Source organism: Phyllopteryx taeniolatus, unplaced genomic scaffold (assembly GCF_024500385.1).
Source record: "Phyllopteryx taeniolatus isolate TA_2022b unplaced genomic scaffold, UOR_Ptae_1.2 contig_24, whole genome shotgun sequence".
NCBI lineage: Eukaryota > Metazoa > Chordata > Actinopteri > Syngnathiformes > Syngnathidae > Phyllopteryx > Phyllopteryx taeniolatus.
In genome coordinates, this window is record NW_026903162.1 from 1,118,423 (window position 1) to 1,137,126 (window position 18,704).

The 18,704-nt window shown below is 42.7% G+C and overlaps 1 protein-coding gene across 1 annotated transcript; it reads right to left on the reverse strand.

Moving 5' to 3' along the window:
• Positions 1 to 675: 675 nt before the first annotated feature.
• Positions 676 to 17,952, reverse strand: LOC133473347 (alpha-2Db adrenergic receptor-like). Its single transcript, XM_061765011.1, has 2 exons — positions 16,843 to 17,952; positions 676 to 1,966 (listed from the first exon to the last, which is right to left on the reverse strand). Exons 1-2 carry the CDS (start codon positions 17,152 to 17,154, stop codon positions 818 to 820), a joined length of 1,461 nt encoding a protein of 486 aa, XP_061620995.1. The 5' UTR covers positions 17,155 to 17,952; the 3' UTR covers positions 676 to 817.
• Positions 17,953 to 18,704: the final 752 nt, after the last annotated feature.

Below are 18,704 nucleotides of genomic sequence, written 5' to 3' on the forward strand. Positions count from 1 at the left end.
TTTAAGTTCTGTATTTACTTTGTGTTTAAGCTCAGAATGTACTGTCGGCGTGTTGTTAAATTACAGGGCAACCTCCATGATATGCTAACAAGTTATGATATTTATAATTACACAAACTGTGACGCTGGAGTACCACAGCAAAAATCCTTACTGAGGAGCTACCATCCTAAAATGGTGATGCCAAGGCAGGATTGAGCACACATGCAAAGCATGTACTCAATTACTGAGCTACATCGCCACTTATATATACAAATATTACTAAACATATATTTCATATATATATAGTCATATATTTGATTCCTATGAAAAAATGTTTTGAAAACTGGAGGTCGAACGGAACGGAACTGGAGGTCGAACGGAACGGACTGTGCTCAACTTTGGTTCTCGCTGTACTTTGAGACACCAATATCAAGTCACCAATATTTTCTTTTACCATGTGTTATATTCCTCCTAAATCCCTTTTTAGTGTCAATATTAGGATTATAGTATGCAGACATCTCACAGATCCAAGGGGAATGACTGCCCTGCAGCTATTTTCCTCAATTAATATTCAGACTGGTAGTTGGACCTGTATATGTGAACTGTTAAACATGAAGCTAGCTGAATTTGAAACCCCAACCTTCAAATATCTTATAGTCATCTTGCTCTGGCATGTTGTCCCTACAAAAAATGATAATTTAATGAACTATTGAGTAGGTAGATAATAAAGAAATCCTCAGTGTACATGGCAAGCCCTTTAATGCAGAGCATTATAAAACAGTGGTAAACTAGGCTACAACTGTACACACATTTGTATTTGAGCAAATACATACACGTCTTACGTTCGTGTATGAGTCTGGAATATAATCTTTTTAAAGGACCTCCTGAAGTCTCGGTTAAAAATAGTGTAAATGATTGGGTTCAGGCAACTGTTGCAGTAGCCAATCCAGAAAAAGAGGTTGAAGAGAGCATCAGGAATTGTGCATTTCTCTCTACAGAGTGCTTGGAGACTGTAAGTAAAGAAGAATGGGAACCAGCAGAGGACAAACACTCCCATCACCACTGCCAGAACAAACGTGAATCGCTTCTCCCTCATTTGTGCCACTTTGTTTTTGGACAAAGACATCTGTCTGCTTCGGAGCGTCACAGGAGAAGGGAGGAGGAAATGATGGCAGCAGTGATCGGATGAAACCCACGAAATGGAAGCACAAGATGGAGGCGAAGGCTTCAATCTGCTTGCTGGTCCCTCAGTGCCCTTTCTCGCCCCTGTTTTCCCCTTCCCACCAGCTCTCCTGGAGAAGCGGAGTGAAGCAGAAAACGAGGACGATGTTTTGATGTCATCTTCCCGGGTCCTCTCCTCTAAGTTAATACTGTCCAACTCTCCTCTCTTGTGGCTGCTGCTGTTGCTCTCTATGTTGGAAGAGCTGTGTCTTTTCTCAGTTGTTGGGTTATCCAGCTCGTGCTGGGATTTTCTGCACTTAGCTTTACCGCCTTGGGTGGTCCTATGGGCACCACCGAAGCAGGTCTCAGATTGGGATGGCTGCGGCTCCAACACATTCTTAGCCACAAACACGGTGGCTCGTTGTTTGGCAACACGGTATATCTTACAGTAGACTAGTATCATGATGACTCCTGGTGCAAAGAAGGACACAAGGCAGGAAGAGAGGATGTACCACGTCTGGTTGTTGAGTAGACACTCCTGCCTCTGGGGGTCTTTGTTCTCATCCATTAAGTCGCAACTCTGCTCTGTGTGCATCATGAGAAGAGGTGGTGACGAGATGACAATAGATATCAGCCACACAACACTGATCATCACTTTAATCCGTTGGGGTGTCCGTTTGCGGTTGTATCTAATGGCATTTGTGACAGACCAGTAGCGGTCGAGGCTGATGGCGCAAAGATGGACAATGGATGAAGTGCAAAATAAAACATCCAGAGCCAAATAGAAGGAGCACCAGGTGGAACCAAAATACCAGTAGCCCATCACCTGAAAAGAAGAAAAAAACAATTACGACATGACAGTCCAGAGTCACGAGGAAGCTGAGTAAGAATCAATCCCATGCTAAATTTAAAAAATGTCAAATATGCGAACCACAACACTTACAATGACCCCCATCAGTAATCATCGGTGTAATGAACTCATTTAATTCTTTACGGATCCGGGTTTTAGCCACTGAAAAACATCACGCAGAACTGTACTGCATGTACAGTACTTTGGATGTTAAGTGTCTTCATTTGACAAGGCAATTTAAATTGTCACTAAGGTGACATTGTCAGCATTCACAACTTAATTAGTAGTTCGATTGTCTACTGAGACAATAGAAATATATTCATGAGATCAGCTTGAATGGCAATTCATAGGCACTATTTGTTAAGCATGTTTAAGCAAAGAGATAAGTGGTAACCAAAACCAAACGGCGGCCAATATCTGGCATCGGGCAGAAAGAAATATGACCTTGGAAATATTATTGTTAGATAAAGCACAGCAGATCAAACAAAGTCAAATTACTGTACAACAGATTGTTGTTTAAGAGAGAGAGAACGTATAGTACGTGCATGTGCGCATACGTGTGGGTTCATGTAAAAGAGGCACTTTCTTTCACACGCTGTAAAGCTCTGAGATACTGATCTAAAACAACTGTGGATCATTGAAGCCAAAACTGTGGTAGCTGTAGAAGGGACAAAGATCAGCCAAATAACCACAAGACGATGTATCCAACGAGTGTTGAAGCAAGGTGGACCAAAAATGCTGTGAATAATAGCTCTAGGCAGGCCAGGAATTTCACACACAAAAACAAGATAAAATGTGTCAGGCAACAACAGAAAGTGTACACACCAGACGGCTGTTGCATCATAATAGTCCTACAAAATATGCACAATATGAGAAAAAAAAACAGCCTGTAGTAAATAATGTGGAAGATGACCTAAGACCATGGTTCTTAGGTTTAAGACCTTAATTAGACATTTGTTTTGTCTCCAGGGTCAAAATGTCTTAAAATAATCATGTAATGCAATAACATTGACATATACTGTACATAAAGTAATGGTAACACACACAGACCTAAATTTGTTACAACAAACATCATGCAAATTGCCATTTGTCAGTAAATTCTGTGCTGTCTTGATGATCAATAAAACAGAATTTTACTCTGATAATCAGCAACCCAATAAAAATTTATATGCGACCAATTTTATGTTTAAATTTATTTAAAAACCTTTAGTTTCAGTATTGTAATCAATATTTTCGATGACATACTGTACTACAAAATACTCCCGCTTCTCTGGCTCTGTGCTCAGGGGAGAGCCTTGAAGTGACGGCAGAGGAGGAAGTGACATCAGACGCTGCTCCGGTCACTCGACGCTGTGTGCATCCGAGAGACTAAGTCTTAACGCTTTTCCCCATCTACTTACATTTTTATGTTTTACTCTTACCTTTGTTTTAACTTTGTGAGGCTATTTTGAATCTTACTACTCGCCCTGTGAGCATTAGCCCCAAGCGGCTAGCTAACCGCGGCGAGCCTGTTCAGACGCACATAAGATTCACTCCTTTAGGTAGTCCCATTCCTACTCAGTTTACTGGCTCCCACACGTTAGTCATAGGTGACTCCATCACTTGTAACATCAAGTTTAAAAACTCACCCAATGTAATGTTTATTCCTGGGCCCAGACCAACCAACATTGACGCTAGCCTTGGGGAGCTTATTTGCAATAGGCCTAAACACCAGCATGGAGCTAAAAACACAAGCTACTCAGCTATATACATGTCAGCTCCAATGGTACAAAGATGAGGCAATCAGAGTTTAAAAAGAGGAACATATGTGGGACCCATGGTAGTGATGTTGTGGGACAATATTGGGTTCCTAAGTGAAACAACATAAATGCTTCCTACGATGTCATTTTTATATGTTTAATTTTGTTACAATATGTTTATGTACAGTGACTACAGTAATTTACTAGTGGCTAATCATAAAAAGAGTTGTTGAAGTTCATAAAGGCACCTGAGACAGCTATGGGGCCCTTCAAACCAGGAAAAAGGGTCCTGTGAAATGCAGAAGACAATATCCAGCTATCGTCGTCACATGTGGCTGTAATTGTTGCTGATGTGTGCGTGTTGCAGTAAAGGAGATCACTTCTCAAAAACCCCCGCATGCTTGTATTTATTTATGTCCATGTGTGTGACAAATATTGGAGGCACCGCTGGGATGACTGACGCTTAGCTCACAGTGATTCATACACACGCCAAGAAGATGGAGCGTGAACTCAGGGGCACCCACACACGCGGCGTGCATGTTGAGAGGAGTAGAAGAGGAGAGCACGCAGCAGCGGAGGTGTGGTGATGTCACAGAGAATGGATTTAGAGGAGCTGGCAGAGATCGTGTCTCACAAATTCTGGCTTTTACAACTTGACCAGTTAAAGCATGTGTGCATGGAGGCCAAAATCCAAAGTGAAAATATCACAACAAAGCGAGCGTTAATCAGAAACATTAGGGAATCTATGGACAGTGTTATTGATGAAGAAGAATATGAAGTTGCAACGTGTTACCTAAGAAAAATATTAAAACCCACTGAGCAAACACAAAATGTGGGAAATAGTGATGAAGAGGAAAATACAATGAGGACGGCACAGCACAGCCATGAACCAGGTGATGAAGTTAGCATGTCAGAGAAATGCTCACAGCTACGATTAAAGAGCCAAGTGCTTCAAGAGGAAGTGAGGAGGCTCAGTGAAAAGATGATTTCAACACCGTCCGACCAAATCTTGATGCCTCCAGCTGTGAATAGGTTTTAGAAAGTCACAATCAGGAGATAATTTAACATTGGTGGACAGATTGGAGAAAAGGGACAAAAAGACAGACTCTCATTCACCAACTTAATGCATCAGATTGACCGAGGCTTCAGCAAGGGACACAGTGAAACTGAGATAATTGAAGCAGTGGTGAAGGCAATAAGTCCAGCTTTGAGTCCTGCTGGAGATAAAGAGGGACCTTACCCTTCCGCAACTGAGGACCATACTTAAGGGACATTTTAAGGAAGACAGTTCAACTGACCTTTACCACAGACTGCTGAGGATTGCACAAGACAACAGGGAGTCCCCTCAAAGGTCTCTCTTTAGAGCCATTGAGTTAAAGGAAAGGCTGCTAATTGCTTCAAGAGATGGAGGATCAGATGAACAGTACAGTACAGAGCTGGTTCAAAAGAAATTATTGATGTAAGTTAGTACTGGGCTGTTAAGTGATCACGTAAAGTTTCAGTTTAAACCCTATCTCGATGGCCTGAGAGTAACAGAAGAGACTTTGATTGAGAAAATGAACGAGGCTGCGAGTGTTGAAGTAGAGAGGCAGTCGAAGCAAAGGAAAAACATCTCAAAAGTCAATGAAGTACATGCAGAAGTTCAAGTCAGTCGATCAAGCCAGAGTCCAGCTGAAGCCAGAGTTGGGGTTCAAGAACAGTCAGCGGAAGTTGCAAGGCCTAAGAGTCGTAATGCACAAACCCCGGATACTTCCAAAGAGTCAGGACTTCATGAAACTGTCAGGCTGTTGCAAGTGGAAATGGCTGAAATCAGAAGAAATCTAGCTCATCCTCAAGGGCAGATGAAAACAATTTTAAGGGCTAAGAGAGGATGCAGAATGTGTCAGGAGCAGGACATTGGTGACCAATGTGAACACTGTTTTAAGTGTGGGCAGTCAGGAAATTTCTCTAGAGGCTGTAGGGGGCAGAATCTCTATGGGGGAAAATCTGATGGCATGAATTTAACCATTCAGATGGTCTCTCCCCCAAAACCAGTAGCCCCAGCAGAGGGCGTGCCAAATTCAAAGACTCATGAGCTTCTTTGTGAGAAAATTAGACAGCTGGAAACCGAGTTAGCCAAAGATGTCAATGCTAAACAGACCATAGGAGCTACGTATACAACCCATCTTTCATTGTGTCGGTACGCTAAGTTAAAAGCTCTTATCGGGGAAAAATGCATTGTAGACTGTAGTTTGAGGGAGTACCAACAAAAGCACTGTGGGATACAGGTTCACAGGTCACCATTATGAATGAGAACTGGAGAAAAACGTGCCTTCCGAAAACCAGGCTAAGAAGCTGAGAAGACATCTTGGGTGAAGGTGAGACTCTTGTGGGAAGAGCAGCGAATCAGACACCAATAACATTTGCTGAATGGGTGGAGCTGAAATTCAAGATGGGATTGCACAATAGCACAAATCCAGGGATGCTTGTGTCTGTGCTGGTATCGAATGAGCCAGAGGTAGCAGACCCACCGATTATTGGCTATAATGGGATCAAACAGTGAGTTTGTGATGGAATCGAACAGCAACCAGATGTGACACTTACCATTGTTAGAGACGCATTTGCCATTGACTGTAAAAAAGCAACTGGGCTGATTGACATTGTACGTAGCAGTGACCAACATGACAAGGAGGGCTTGGTAAAAGCGGGGAGACGAAAGACTAATTCCAACTGGTCAGACAAAAGAGATCAAGTGCAATGTGAGAACAGGGGCCCGCCTTACAGACCAGGAAGTTATCTTTGAACTGGAGCTCTTTGGAATCTCAGATTTGCCAGGAGGGGTCAAGGTTCAAGAAAGTGTGATTCGCCCACCAAAGGGGCACTTGTCCAAAGTGTCCATCCCAGTCACAAACAAGACTACCCATGACATCACTCTCACTCCTCGCACAGTGATAGGAAGTCTTCAGCAAGTCAAGTCCATTTACCCTGTGGATGTCAGACCAGTAAACAAAAACAAGTCAACAAGTGGAAACAAAGAGGGTGGACCAACACCTGCAGCAGTTCTCACCAACAGAAAAAAACTGAGAAAGTGGAGGTGAAGAAAATGACCAACAGTTGAACAATAACAAAGAGGATCTATGGGACCCCCCCAGTGCCAATTGATCATCTGTCTCCAGAGCAGCAAGAAGAGGTGAGACATATGCTTTGAGAAGAGTGTGCTGCATTTTCAAGGCATGACAATGATGTTGGATGCATCCCATCACTGCAGTTAAAGATCAGACTGAGTGAAACAACCCAAGGGAGACACACCTATATTTCAGACCCCAAACCACTTCACAAGGAGGTGAAGGAGTATTTAGAGGACCTACTGAATCGTGGATGGATCCAGAAATCTCAATCCCCATACTCATCACCCATTGTCTGTATACGAAAAAAGGATGGCAGTCTACGCAGTCTATGCATGGAGTATCCTGAGTTAAATAGAAGTCTATTCCAGATCGCCACCCCATCCCTCGTGTACAAGATATGCTGAACAGTCTGAGTGGAATTGCATGGTTCTCCGTGTTGGACCAGGGCAATGTATATACCATCAGGGATTCCTGGAAGAAAGTCGTAGACCACTCATCGCTTTCATAATGCCTTGGAATTTATATGAGTGGAAAAGGATCCCCTTTGGTCTGTTCTTGGCTCCAGCAGAGTTCCAGCGTAGTATGGAGGAGTGCCTGGAAGGATTGAGAGATGAAACGTCCCAGCCATATTTAGATGACAATCTTGTCCACAGCCCTCATTTCAAGATCACCTTCATGACCTAAGAGAGGTCTTGCGCTGCTATCAGAAACATGGCGTGAATTTGACAACCATGGATGTGTCCAGTTATCATTTCCGCAGTGTGTTCCCAAGTTGAAAAAGAACAAATGGCACCCATTTTAACATAAATCTCTTCAAAAGAGAGAGAGAGAAGAACGACGTATCTGTCCTCTTAAGGGAAAGGAATAAGCTATGGGTCAACCAGGGCGGTACCTTGTATAGGAAATCTGCAACTCGATCTCAGTTAGTACTTCCTGCATCATTTCATCAACTGGTCTACCAGGAACTGTATGAGAAAATAGGACATCTTGGGGTGAAGCGGAAACTAAGCCTCATTCGTGAACGATTTTATTGGCCACATATGCAGAGAGCTGTCTCATTTTGTGACACAGGTGTGAAGTTGCCTCAAACAGAAGCGTCCAGTCTATGTGTTTCCACCAGAGAATGGTTCTGGAAGGGCACGAGGACACGAACCTCTACTGCCCTGCAACTTCCTGCATGTGGAAGAGGAAATGTTGGATACAAAGGAAGAAAAGAAACAAAGCTCAAAGCCAAAAGGATGGCAGAAAAGACAGTTAAGACAGGAAGAGACCGATTCAGAAAGCAGTTCAGACAATGTAGATGGTTGGAGAGGAATGACCACTCATCCAGTTGAAACATTGGGCCAGCCAAGACATCAGCTGCAAGTTGAAGCGTAAGAATTTCATCCAAGAATGAGGGAAGATCAGGTCGATGAAAGAGATGAGCCATCAGGCGTCGGTGATAATGATGATGGTGGTGTGGTGGAGCCTGAGAGACAGTTGTCATCTGTGGAGATGGACGCAGGGAGGGAGGCATCATCTGATGAAGCAGTCGAGAGAGACTCTGACCCACAGCCGTCACATCTGAGAAAGCATCTTTTACGAAACAGACGGCCACCCAAAACACTTACCACTTACCTTACACTAGGTTAACCCTCAGTCACACAAAGTTCACAGTTTTCACAGTTCAAAGTGATAGTCAAAGTGACACTGAGTTTGTTGTAATATTAAGCAATGTCAATATTAAGCAAATAGCATGAGTTAATAGTGAGATACAATGTCACAGTGAAGTGTGGAAGTTATTTGTTGCACATTATTAGAGACACTCTACCAGATATCAAGAACTTGACCCATGTAAAGAAATATGTGTATGTGAGGCATACAGTATTTTATGTGTTAGTTAATGAGGTTATGGAAGCCTTTCACTCTGAGATACATTGCCTGTATAAAGAACAGCGTATAACACAGATATCACCTGGCCAGTGACGTCTTCTACTGGCATGCGTGAAATTGGAGATAGATGCCATGCTTAAGACTGAGGGGCCACAGACTGACTCCAACGACTTCCATTCCTCAGCGGTTGATGACAAATTTTCTCTGGGACAGTCAAAATGTCGAGACAACATTTATTTTGGAGGGGAGAGTGTGGGAACCATGGTAGTGATGTTGTTGGACAATATTGGGTTCCTCAGTGAAATAACATAAATGCTTCTAATATATATATATATATATATCCATCCATTTTCTGAGCCGCTTCTCCTCACTTGGGTCGCGGGCCAGCTATCCCAGCTGTCATCGGGCAGGAGGCGGGGTACACCCTGAACTGGTTGCCAGCCAATCGCAGTATATATATATATATATATATATATATATATATATATATATATATATATATATATATATATATATATATATATATATATATATATATATATATATATATATATATATATATATATATATATATATATATATATATCCTACTTATTTTTCCGAAATGATTTGTCTTAAGGTGGCACTGTGGAGGACTGGTTAGCACAGCCGCCTCATAGTTCTGAGGACAAGGGTTCAAATCCCGGCCCCGCCTGTGTGGAGTTTGCATGTTCTCTCTGTGCCTGCGTGGGTTTCTCCGGGTACTCCGATTTCCTCCCACATCCCAAAAACATGCATGGTATGTTAATTGAAGACTCTAAATTACCCGTAGGTGTGAATGTGATTGTGAATGGTTGTTTGTTTATATGTGCCCTGCGATTGGCTGGCAACCAAGCTGTACCCCGCCTCCTGCCCTTTGATAGCTGGGATAGACTCCCGCGACCCGTGTGAGGATAAGCGGCTCAGAAAATGGATGGATGGATGGATTGTGACACCTCATCAATACTATTATTACTCGACCTCAGCGCTGCCTTTACCGTTGATCACAATATACTACTAGATCGCTTCGAAATGCGTATCAGTATTACAGGTCCAGCTCTTTCTTGGTTTAGATCTTTTCTCTCGGGTAGGACGCACTGTGTAATGCATGGTAATGTGACCTCTGAGTATTATAATGTGACTGTCCCGCAGAGATCAGTACTCGGCCCTCTTTTGCTCAGTATTTATATGCTGCCATTTGGCGATATCATACGCAAAAATAAGATTAGCTTTCACTGTTATGCAGACGATACTCAGCGATACATGCCATTAAAACTAACTAGCCCACGCGATTGCTCTTATCTGGTGTCGAACAGTGGATGTTCTGTAACTTTTTGTTCCTTAACCCTTAGAACACTGAGCTGTTGATTATGGGCCCTGCTAAACATAGCCACTCGTTGAAGGACACCACTCTGAGTTTTGACAAAAGCACCATTACCCATAATGAGTCAGCAAAAAATCTCAACGTTATATTTGACACAACTCTCTCCTTTCAAAACCACATTAAGAATATCCCCATCCTATCCAGTGACGCAGAGATCATTACAATCGACTATTGTAATGTGCTGGTTTCTGGTCTTCCCACTTCAAGTATTAAAAGCCAGCAGTTAGTACAAAACGCTGCAGCAAGACTTGACGAGGACGAGAAAATTCAATATTACCCCCATTCTGGGCAACTTGCATTGGCTCGTGGTCGACTTGAGATGCGATTTTTACGTCCTGTTGCTTGCTCCTAAAATATTATATGGTTTAACACCCTCCTATCTCACTGACTTAGTTGTACCGTATGTTCCGTCCCCATACCTACGCTCGCAAAATGCTGGTCTTTTGGTGATTCCGAGAGACAGAAAGAGGTGCGCAGGCTCTCGAGCATTTTCTATTCGGGCTCCAGTACTCTGGAATACCCTACCCGCAGATATTAGAGCTGCTACCTCAGTAGAAATGTTTAAATCCCAACTTAAGACTGATTTCTACTCTTTGGCATTTAGTTAATGTACATGTAGGTCTGTTTTACTGCCACTTGACATATCTCCTCCCACTTTGTCTCCTGCTGGGAGAGAGGGGGGAGGTGACGTTGACCGAATATGAGTCTTCTGCTGTTTGGGTTTTGCACCGACCAACTGCGACAAGATCTAAAGTGGACCACTTCCCTCTGAATAATTGCCATGGAGGATTCTGCTCTGACCGACCGGGCCAGGTCCTGAGGAAGAACTACCGAAGGCGTCTACCGTGTGGCGCCTTTTGATGTTGCCCATTCGACATCCATTGCAGCCTGGTCATCCTGGAAGGCGGATCCCCCAATCTGCGGTCCCTTTTCAAGGTTTCGATTTTCCCCAAATGGGGTTTTGAGTTTTTCTTGCCCAATTGGTGGGTTTAGAGTAGAGGATGCTTTTTATCATCGGCTGGTAACTGTAGGCTACTGATAACTGTAGGCTTGTGAAGCCCTTTGAGACACTTTTGTGATTAAGGGCTGTACAAAAAAACTTGATGTGACTTGAATCCCACAAATCTGGGCCAATGATTCAAAATGAGATTTTTCAATGTGCAGTTAAAATTTGTTTTAACAAATTCATTCAAGTGTCATAAAAGTATAACAAATAAATGTTACATTTAAAAGTGAATAAAAAGATTACTTTAAGTGGTGTACTCATTCATGTTGAGCTGACACTTGAGTTTACTGTAAAATAATGGTTGCAGTGGTGTACAGTCAGGGCCTACAAAGAATTCCCTGCTGGTAAAAATACAATGAGAAACACTGACCTACATTTACAACTTAAATAACATTTTATAAATTTATTTTCAACAGTCTAGTATCCTCATTTCACAGCCATTCACTTGGCTGCCCAGCTTCCAGTAGTGTGTATTTTACATTTGTCCTTGTTTTGTCCAATCAGATTTCAGCTTCTATGTTGCTATGTCAATGTAATGTATCCAGGACCTTCAGACTCAAGAGTGCTTATGATCCATACATAGTATAAGAAAAAGCCTTTTTAAAGAATTAACCAATCAGATTGCACAGGCTTAAGACCTTGTCACACTGCACTTGGCAATGCGATTGACCTCCGCGACTTTTCCATTCATTGTGTATGTACTGAGGGGGTGAATGCTTGTTTTGCCGTCTCGCCTGAGCAGGGCAACAATTTAGAGGGCATCTGACACTGATGCCCTGTGGTAGGCTGTTTCAGAGGTGTTCTAGTTTTTGGAATGATTAAAAGGCCACTGCCAGAGGACCTCAGGACCTGCGAGGATTGATTAGATAAAAGCATATCGGATTGATATGATGACCCAAGACCATTGAGACATTAAAAACTAATAAAACCATTCAAATTGATCCTGAAACACACGGGGAGCCAATGCAGTGATCTTAAAACCGGTGTAATGTGCTCCCGCCCTCTGGTCTTTGTCAGCACACGAGCATCTGAGTTCTGCAGTAGTTCTAGCGTGTATATGTTATTTTTGGGAAGACCAGAGAGCAGTGCATTGCAGTAGTGTAAATAACAGTAGGTACAGTAAAAGCATGCATCAGCACCCCCGTATTAGGCTGAGAGAGAAATGGGCGGACTCTGGCTAAAGTCTTAAAATGGTAAAAACCTAGCATAGTTACTTACATTCTTGATATGTGGACTAAAAGTAAGCTCAGAGTAAAAAATGACATCCAAGGCTGACTGTTGCGCCTACATGGCGGCCATTTTGGGAACGTCGTCGTTGCCATGAAGGCAACGGCACGCTACATTTAGATGAACAAAAACAACATCTTTCATGTATTGTAGTATTTGTCTGGCACTATCTCCCCAAACGTGGATATTCCAGCCCACCTATAACTTGAGAAAACACCTTGCAGTAAAAAACATTTTATTTTGTTATTTTTATTTTATTGATGATCATGCTGTGGTTAAAAAAATCTGAAGTTACTCACTATTTACTCAGTCCTAGGTTAATTATTTCACTTTGTACTTTTTACTCATAGTCAAGTAATTTTTTGGAGGTCTACTTTTTCCTTTTACTTGAGTCACATTATCGTCAAGTAATAGGACTCTTACTTGAGTACAATATTTGGCTACTCTACCCACCTCTGGAGCAGACATCCTCTATTGCTACTCTTATGTTTAAGCAACATTTTTTGCTCATCAGATCAGCCAGTGTCGTATTTGTTGCACTGGTCCTTTGTATTTTTGAGTTGAGGTTGGAGTCCCAGCAGAACCGCGATGCACACGTAACATCGGCGACAAGAGCTGATCCGCTCGTACATCTTGTATTAATTAGGAAACGCGCCAACAATTATCTAATTAGTTTACGGATGTTAATGTTAAATGTATTCAGCGACGCAGCGATGTTAGGGGTTATGTCACAACACAGAATTAACTAACTTCAAATTCAGAAATGGACAAAAAAAAAGAAAAAGAAATACTTCATATTTTCCAACTTATTCATGCCTTTGGTGTTTGCAGGTGTGGTATTCAAAGAAACTTCAATCTGTGAGATAAGAGCTAAACCAGTTTAAAACAGTACCAGAGAGGCTGACCGGGTTTCGAAGTCTGCTTAATAAAATGTGAGAATCACGCTGATAGTTAGTTAGCTAACACAATGACTGCTTGTGGAGTGACGAACAACACAGGCTAATTTCAGAGAGGGTCAAAAACAAGGCAAAGAGTATTTTCTAATTGTTTTGCCTGGAGGTATTCTGATGAAAGTATGTCACAGACATTTTGGGGAAAATTTGCATGTCTTATTTAAGACACCAAAAGGCCTTTAGCAAAGTGAGTTTCTTAGTAATAGGCTGTTTGTTTTACCATTAACATCAGTATAGCCAGAGGATAACTATGTGCAATGTTAAGCTACGTTTCCACTATGTTCCCAGCAGTCACGTCAGCCCTGTTTCAGGTCAGCGTGGACAAAATGGGATTGACGTGACTCGTGAGACTGTGGCTGGGATGGGCAAACATGACAGGGGATGATTGCCTTTATTTGAACACATAAAGACACACACACACACACACACACACAGTTTAAAGATTGACTGCTGATGGACACAGAGCGAGACATCGATTTCCACTTGCACCAATTTATTCATGCTGACACTCAGGCATAATAACAGCTCCTACAATATCAACAAAGTACTTTAGGGAGGATCACATTCACCCATTCATGCACACATTCATACACCAATGGGCAGCTGCTGCTTTGCAAGGCGCTGCCAGGCCCACTGGGAGCAATTTAGAGTTCAGTGCGTTGCCCAAGGACACCAGGATTTGAACCGTTTGACACTTCGTTCACTGGACGACCCGCCTCATTGTTGGCGTTGTGTTACACCCCATAATGTTTTGATAATTTAAAGATCTCACTGGGCGTCCGCGGCAGTCACGGCCTGTCTTGTTTTCTTGTCCACGTTTGCTCATGACCAACAACTCGTTTTCAACCATCTCTGTGGGCAGCCATTTTGGGTACGTACATGTTTTCGCCTACTCCTGTCAGTGCTGAGCTAATCAAATTATGGCCACGTGTTTATGTCCCACCCATTTTCCCAGGCTGTTGGGGCTGTTTATCGCCTGTCAATCACTCTTTAGCTAATGGTACTAGAACCTGTAGATAGATAGTCAGCCAGACCAGAATTAAGATGGACAAGAAAAAACAACCTCCAAAACGAAAGGGTGGTGCTGAGAAGTTGAGGGTTTAAAAAAAAGACAAATCCCTAGAAGTGGCGGCCACACATAAGAAAATAACAGTTATTTGGCGGTCGTTCAACTTTGGCTACCGCCACACAGGAGTCCGTTGCCAGAGCCTGGCCCTCAACAGCTGGATATTGACAAACACAAAAGACTTAGTGATATAGTGGTAAGTTATGTTTGCAACTTTGTGATGCTTTAGGTGAAAATACTTATTTGGCTAACATTAGTTTGATTGTTAATGGTGCGAAGCCTTGTCGTGTTAGCTGCCTCGGCCTACATTTCACAGAGTTCAAAATTAGCATCATTCAATGACCTAATGTTTTCTATATTTGTCAACCTGCTTCCTGACAATGTTCTGGTTGAAATTCACCTGTTACTGTCTTGAAGCTGACTCTGCTACTAAATGAATATGACTCAATAAATATCTTCTTAATTTGTCTCTACATGCCACATCCTATATACATGGGATCATCAGCAACCACAACAATCAGTAATTTCATTCTAGAGTGTGCATTAGGCCTGCACAAAATGAGAAAAACTGCAGTCTTGCAACACTTTCCAACATTTTCCATACCGCTTATCCTCACTCGGGTCGTGGGCGTGTTGGATCCTATCCCAGCTTTTTCTGGGCGAGAGGCCTATCCCAGTTATCATCGGGCAGGGGGCGGGTTGCCAGCCAATCGCAGGGCACATATAAATAAACAACCATTCACACTCGCATTCACACCTACGGGCAATTTAGAGTCTTCAATTAACTTATAATGCATGTTTTTGGAATGTGGGAGTACCCGGAGAAAACCCACAGAGGCACGGGGAAAGCATGCAAACTCCACACAGGCGAGGCCGGATTTGAACCCTGGTCCTCAGAACTGTGAGGCAGATGTGCTAACCAATCGTGCCGTGCAAAATGAAACATATTTTTTTTAAATTTCAAAATATTTGTACTTTTTAAAAACTGCTCATCTTGAAAGGGCTGTTGCTCCGATGTTCTGAGGCAGTCCAACTTGACGACTCACAGATGCATACCATATAATTGGACTTGCATACAGGTTCCCGCCTACCCTGTCGGTAACATATGACAGAAGCTTTTCAACCCTGAAATTTATTTAAAAAATAGGCTCTCTCGCTCGCTCTCTCTCTCTCTCGCAACAGTTCCTCGAGGCAAAAAAATAAAAGTCAGCTACTGCAGAAATTACTGAGTGAGGTAATCAAAATTATTTACATTTTATTCACATTGCTTTTATTACGGTGGCACGGTGGGCGACTGGTTAGAGCGTCTGCCTCACAGTTCTGAGGACTGGGGTTCAATCCCCGGTCCCGCCTGTGTGGAGTTTGCATATTCTCCCCGTGCCTGCATGGGTTTTTTCCGGGCACTCCGGTTTCTTCCCACATCCCAAAAACATGCATGAATTGGAGACTCTAAATTCCCCGTAGGTGTGAATGTGAGTGCGAATGGTTGTTTGTTTGTATGTGCCCTGCGATTGCCTGGCAACCAGTTCAGGGTGTACCCCGCCCCCTGCCCGATGATAACTGGGATAGGCTCCAGCACGCCCGTGACGCTCGTGAGGAGAAGCGGCTCAGAAAATGGATGGATGGATGAATGGAGGAATTACGGTCCAAAAGAGCATCAATTTCATTTATTTATTTATTTTCAATCATTGGGTTACGTGAAATTTGTGCTGCCGGTTCGAACTGGGCCAGTCTGTCCATGACTCCCGGGCCACTTTTCCCACGCAGTCCACCCCTACTGGTGCCCACCTGATGTCAATGGTGCCTCATTTGTTGATGTGGCCAATGTGACGTTCACAATGCAAGCCACGTGACCACGTGGGCACCGTTGACATCATTTTCAGTGGAGCGCAGGGGGGCAATACAAACCCAAAATGGCGGGCCACTGAGATGGCTGAAAATAGTAAATATTTCTTATTCCAAAAACACAATTTTAATCAGAATACCATGTTTAGACTAGTGAGGGCAGATAGAATCGATGAATGAAAAGAAAATTTAACTAAAGGTAATCCAAATTCTTATATCAAGATATATGATTATTCATACCGTGTTATTCTTTGACACCACAATAAATAATAACTGAATAACTAGGTTGGTTTTGAAAGTAACATTGCAATGATAATAATAAAACACTGAATTGGGAAAAAACACAAAAAACAATTGAGTCTTTCACAGGTCAAGGTTTGCAAGCAGCTGGATCCATATGTTGTATGTTTGTGTTTTCATGTTTAATACTGTAAATCACATTAGTTACAAAGACTACCTTTTGTTGTATGTTCAGTGCAATGATAATTTTCCCCCCAAAATTTGTTGATTATTATGCATCCAGTATGCATCTCACCAACACATCTAATTTAAGAGAAAATGGTGATTTAAAACAGTCAGAAAACCCCACTCAGCCATTTAATGATGGAATGATGAATCTTATGTTTTGTCCTCACCTCATTGGCCAAGGAGAAGGGGATGACCAGCGTCGCCACCAGTATGTCCGCTGAAGCCAGAGACACCAGAAAAAGATTTTGAGGTGCCCGCAAGGCACGGCTGGTAAACACAGCCACCACAACTAGCACATTCCCCACAACCGTCACGAGGATGATGACCGTGACAATCAGCATGATGAGCATGGATGCCGCCTTGGAGTGCGGAGGGAGAGGAGCAGACCTTGACGAGGAACAGGACGCCTTGCTAATATTCTCCAAAAAAGAAGTTGCGGGGACAGTGGCCATTACAGGTAAGAGCACATCTGAGTCCATTCTTCTCAAATCACAGTCTCTATTTTTTTACCGTATTGCATTCAAACGAGACTGTCGGTAAGAAAATGTAGTAGAAGAAAGTAGAAGACTTCTATCATCAATTTAACAAATAATTCATATGTCAATGACAAAGATTACACGTGTTTAAAATTCTCACAGCCCTTTAGTCACTATTGAAGGATTTGTATTATTTAAGATTTCAAAGTAATACATTACAAAATCCAGATGTCAAGGAAGGCTCTTCTACTTGTTTCCAACAATGTCATTCTTAAGTTGGAGAACAGCTGCAGTCCCAACAGCATCATATGGAGTGAAGAAGGCTTCCAAAATGTCTTCAGAAGAGAGGCAAAGAGTTAAAATGGAAAAAAGAAACAAACAATTGGAGGAGGTAATATGTAAATAAGTAAATAAAAAAGGTCCTCGCTTTGATGCAAGTGGTTGAAGCGCTGAGTGAAAGTGCCGCCGTTCTCCGATGCGCCACTGCTGGAAAAAAAGCAGGAGGAGAGAGGGTGACATGAAAGACGGAATAAGAGGTGCGCAGTGAGGAGAGTGAGAGATGTTTGAGGAGAGTATTCCAACCCCCAGAAAATGAGCAAGGACCGAGAGGAGAGGAGAAGAGGTGCAATGAGCGATGAAAGGAATCTGACAGCAGAGTATGGAATGGCACAGGAGAGAGGGAAGAAATGAAAGGGGGACAGAGGAAGTGCATTAGGCAATGTGGACAAAAGAGGAAAATAAAATAGGAGAGGAGGCACGCAGAGAAGGGGGAAGACAAGTTGTTGGGAAATGTGGGGGCCAAGTAAGGAACAGAGGGGGAACAAATAAAGCGATAAAAAGGTATGATGAGAAATAGTCTACACCACTGGGGAAGGTTGCAGAGAGATATTACGTGGAGGAACAGGAAGCAGAGGCGGCCCTACACAATGTGGCGCCTTTGGCGAGATTTCCCATGGCGCCCTATACTCAATTGGCGATTTACATGCACGCTTACAAAAGAAATACAACAGAATTGTTCTGTACCGGCATTACCAGATAACTTGCAACCCTTTATTGCTCAGTGACTGTTTTTCTCAATGTCTTTATGTCTCAAAAGTGTTCTCTGTCAATTGACTGTCTGTTGTCGTACTAGAGCGGCTCCAACTACCGTAGACAAATTCCTTGTGTGTTTTTGGACATACTTGGCAAATAAAGATGATTCTGATTCTGATTTGGAATGCTGCTGACTTTAGCTATGGGGAAAGACAAAGGAATAGCTCTTCCCACCTACACTGCAATGTGCTTCCCACCATTCCTTTGGCATGTTCCTTTGGTAATGATCCACAGCTCGTGACCATTGGTGAAGGTGAGAACGACTCCTTCCATCCATTTTCTGTCCCGCTTATCCTCGTTAGGGTCACGGGCGTGCTGGACCCTTTCCCAGCTGTCTTTGGGCGGGAGGAGCGGTATACCCCGAACTGGTCGCCAGCCAATCGCAGAGCACATACAGTCTATGGAAAGTATTCAGACACCCTTAAATTTTTTCACTCTTAGTTATATTGCAGCCATTTGCT

Coding starts and splice junctions, on each gene's coding strand:
- LOC133473347 (XM_061765011.1), bottom strand. CDS start 17,154: ATGGACTCAGATGTGCTCTTACCTGTAATGGCCACTGTCCCCGCAACT. Junction 1,967..16,842: donor CCTTCTCCTTGGCCAATGAG/GTGAGGACAAAA, acceptor TCTTCTTTTCAG/GTGATGGGCTACTGGTATTT.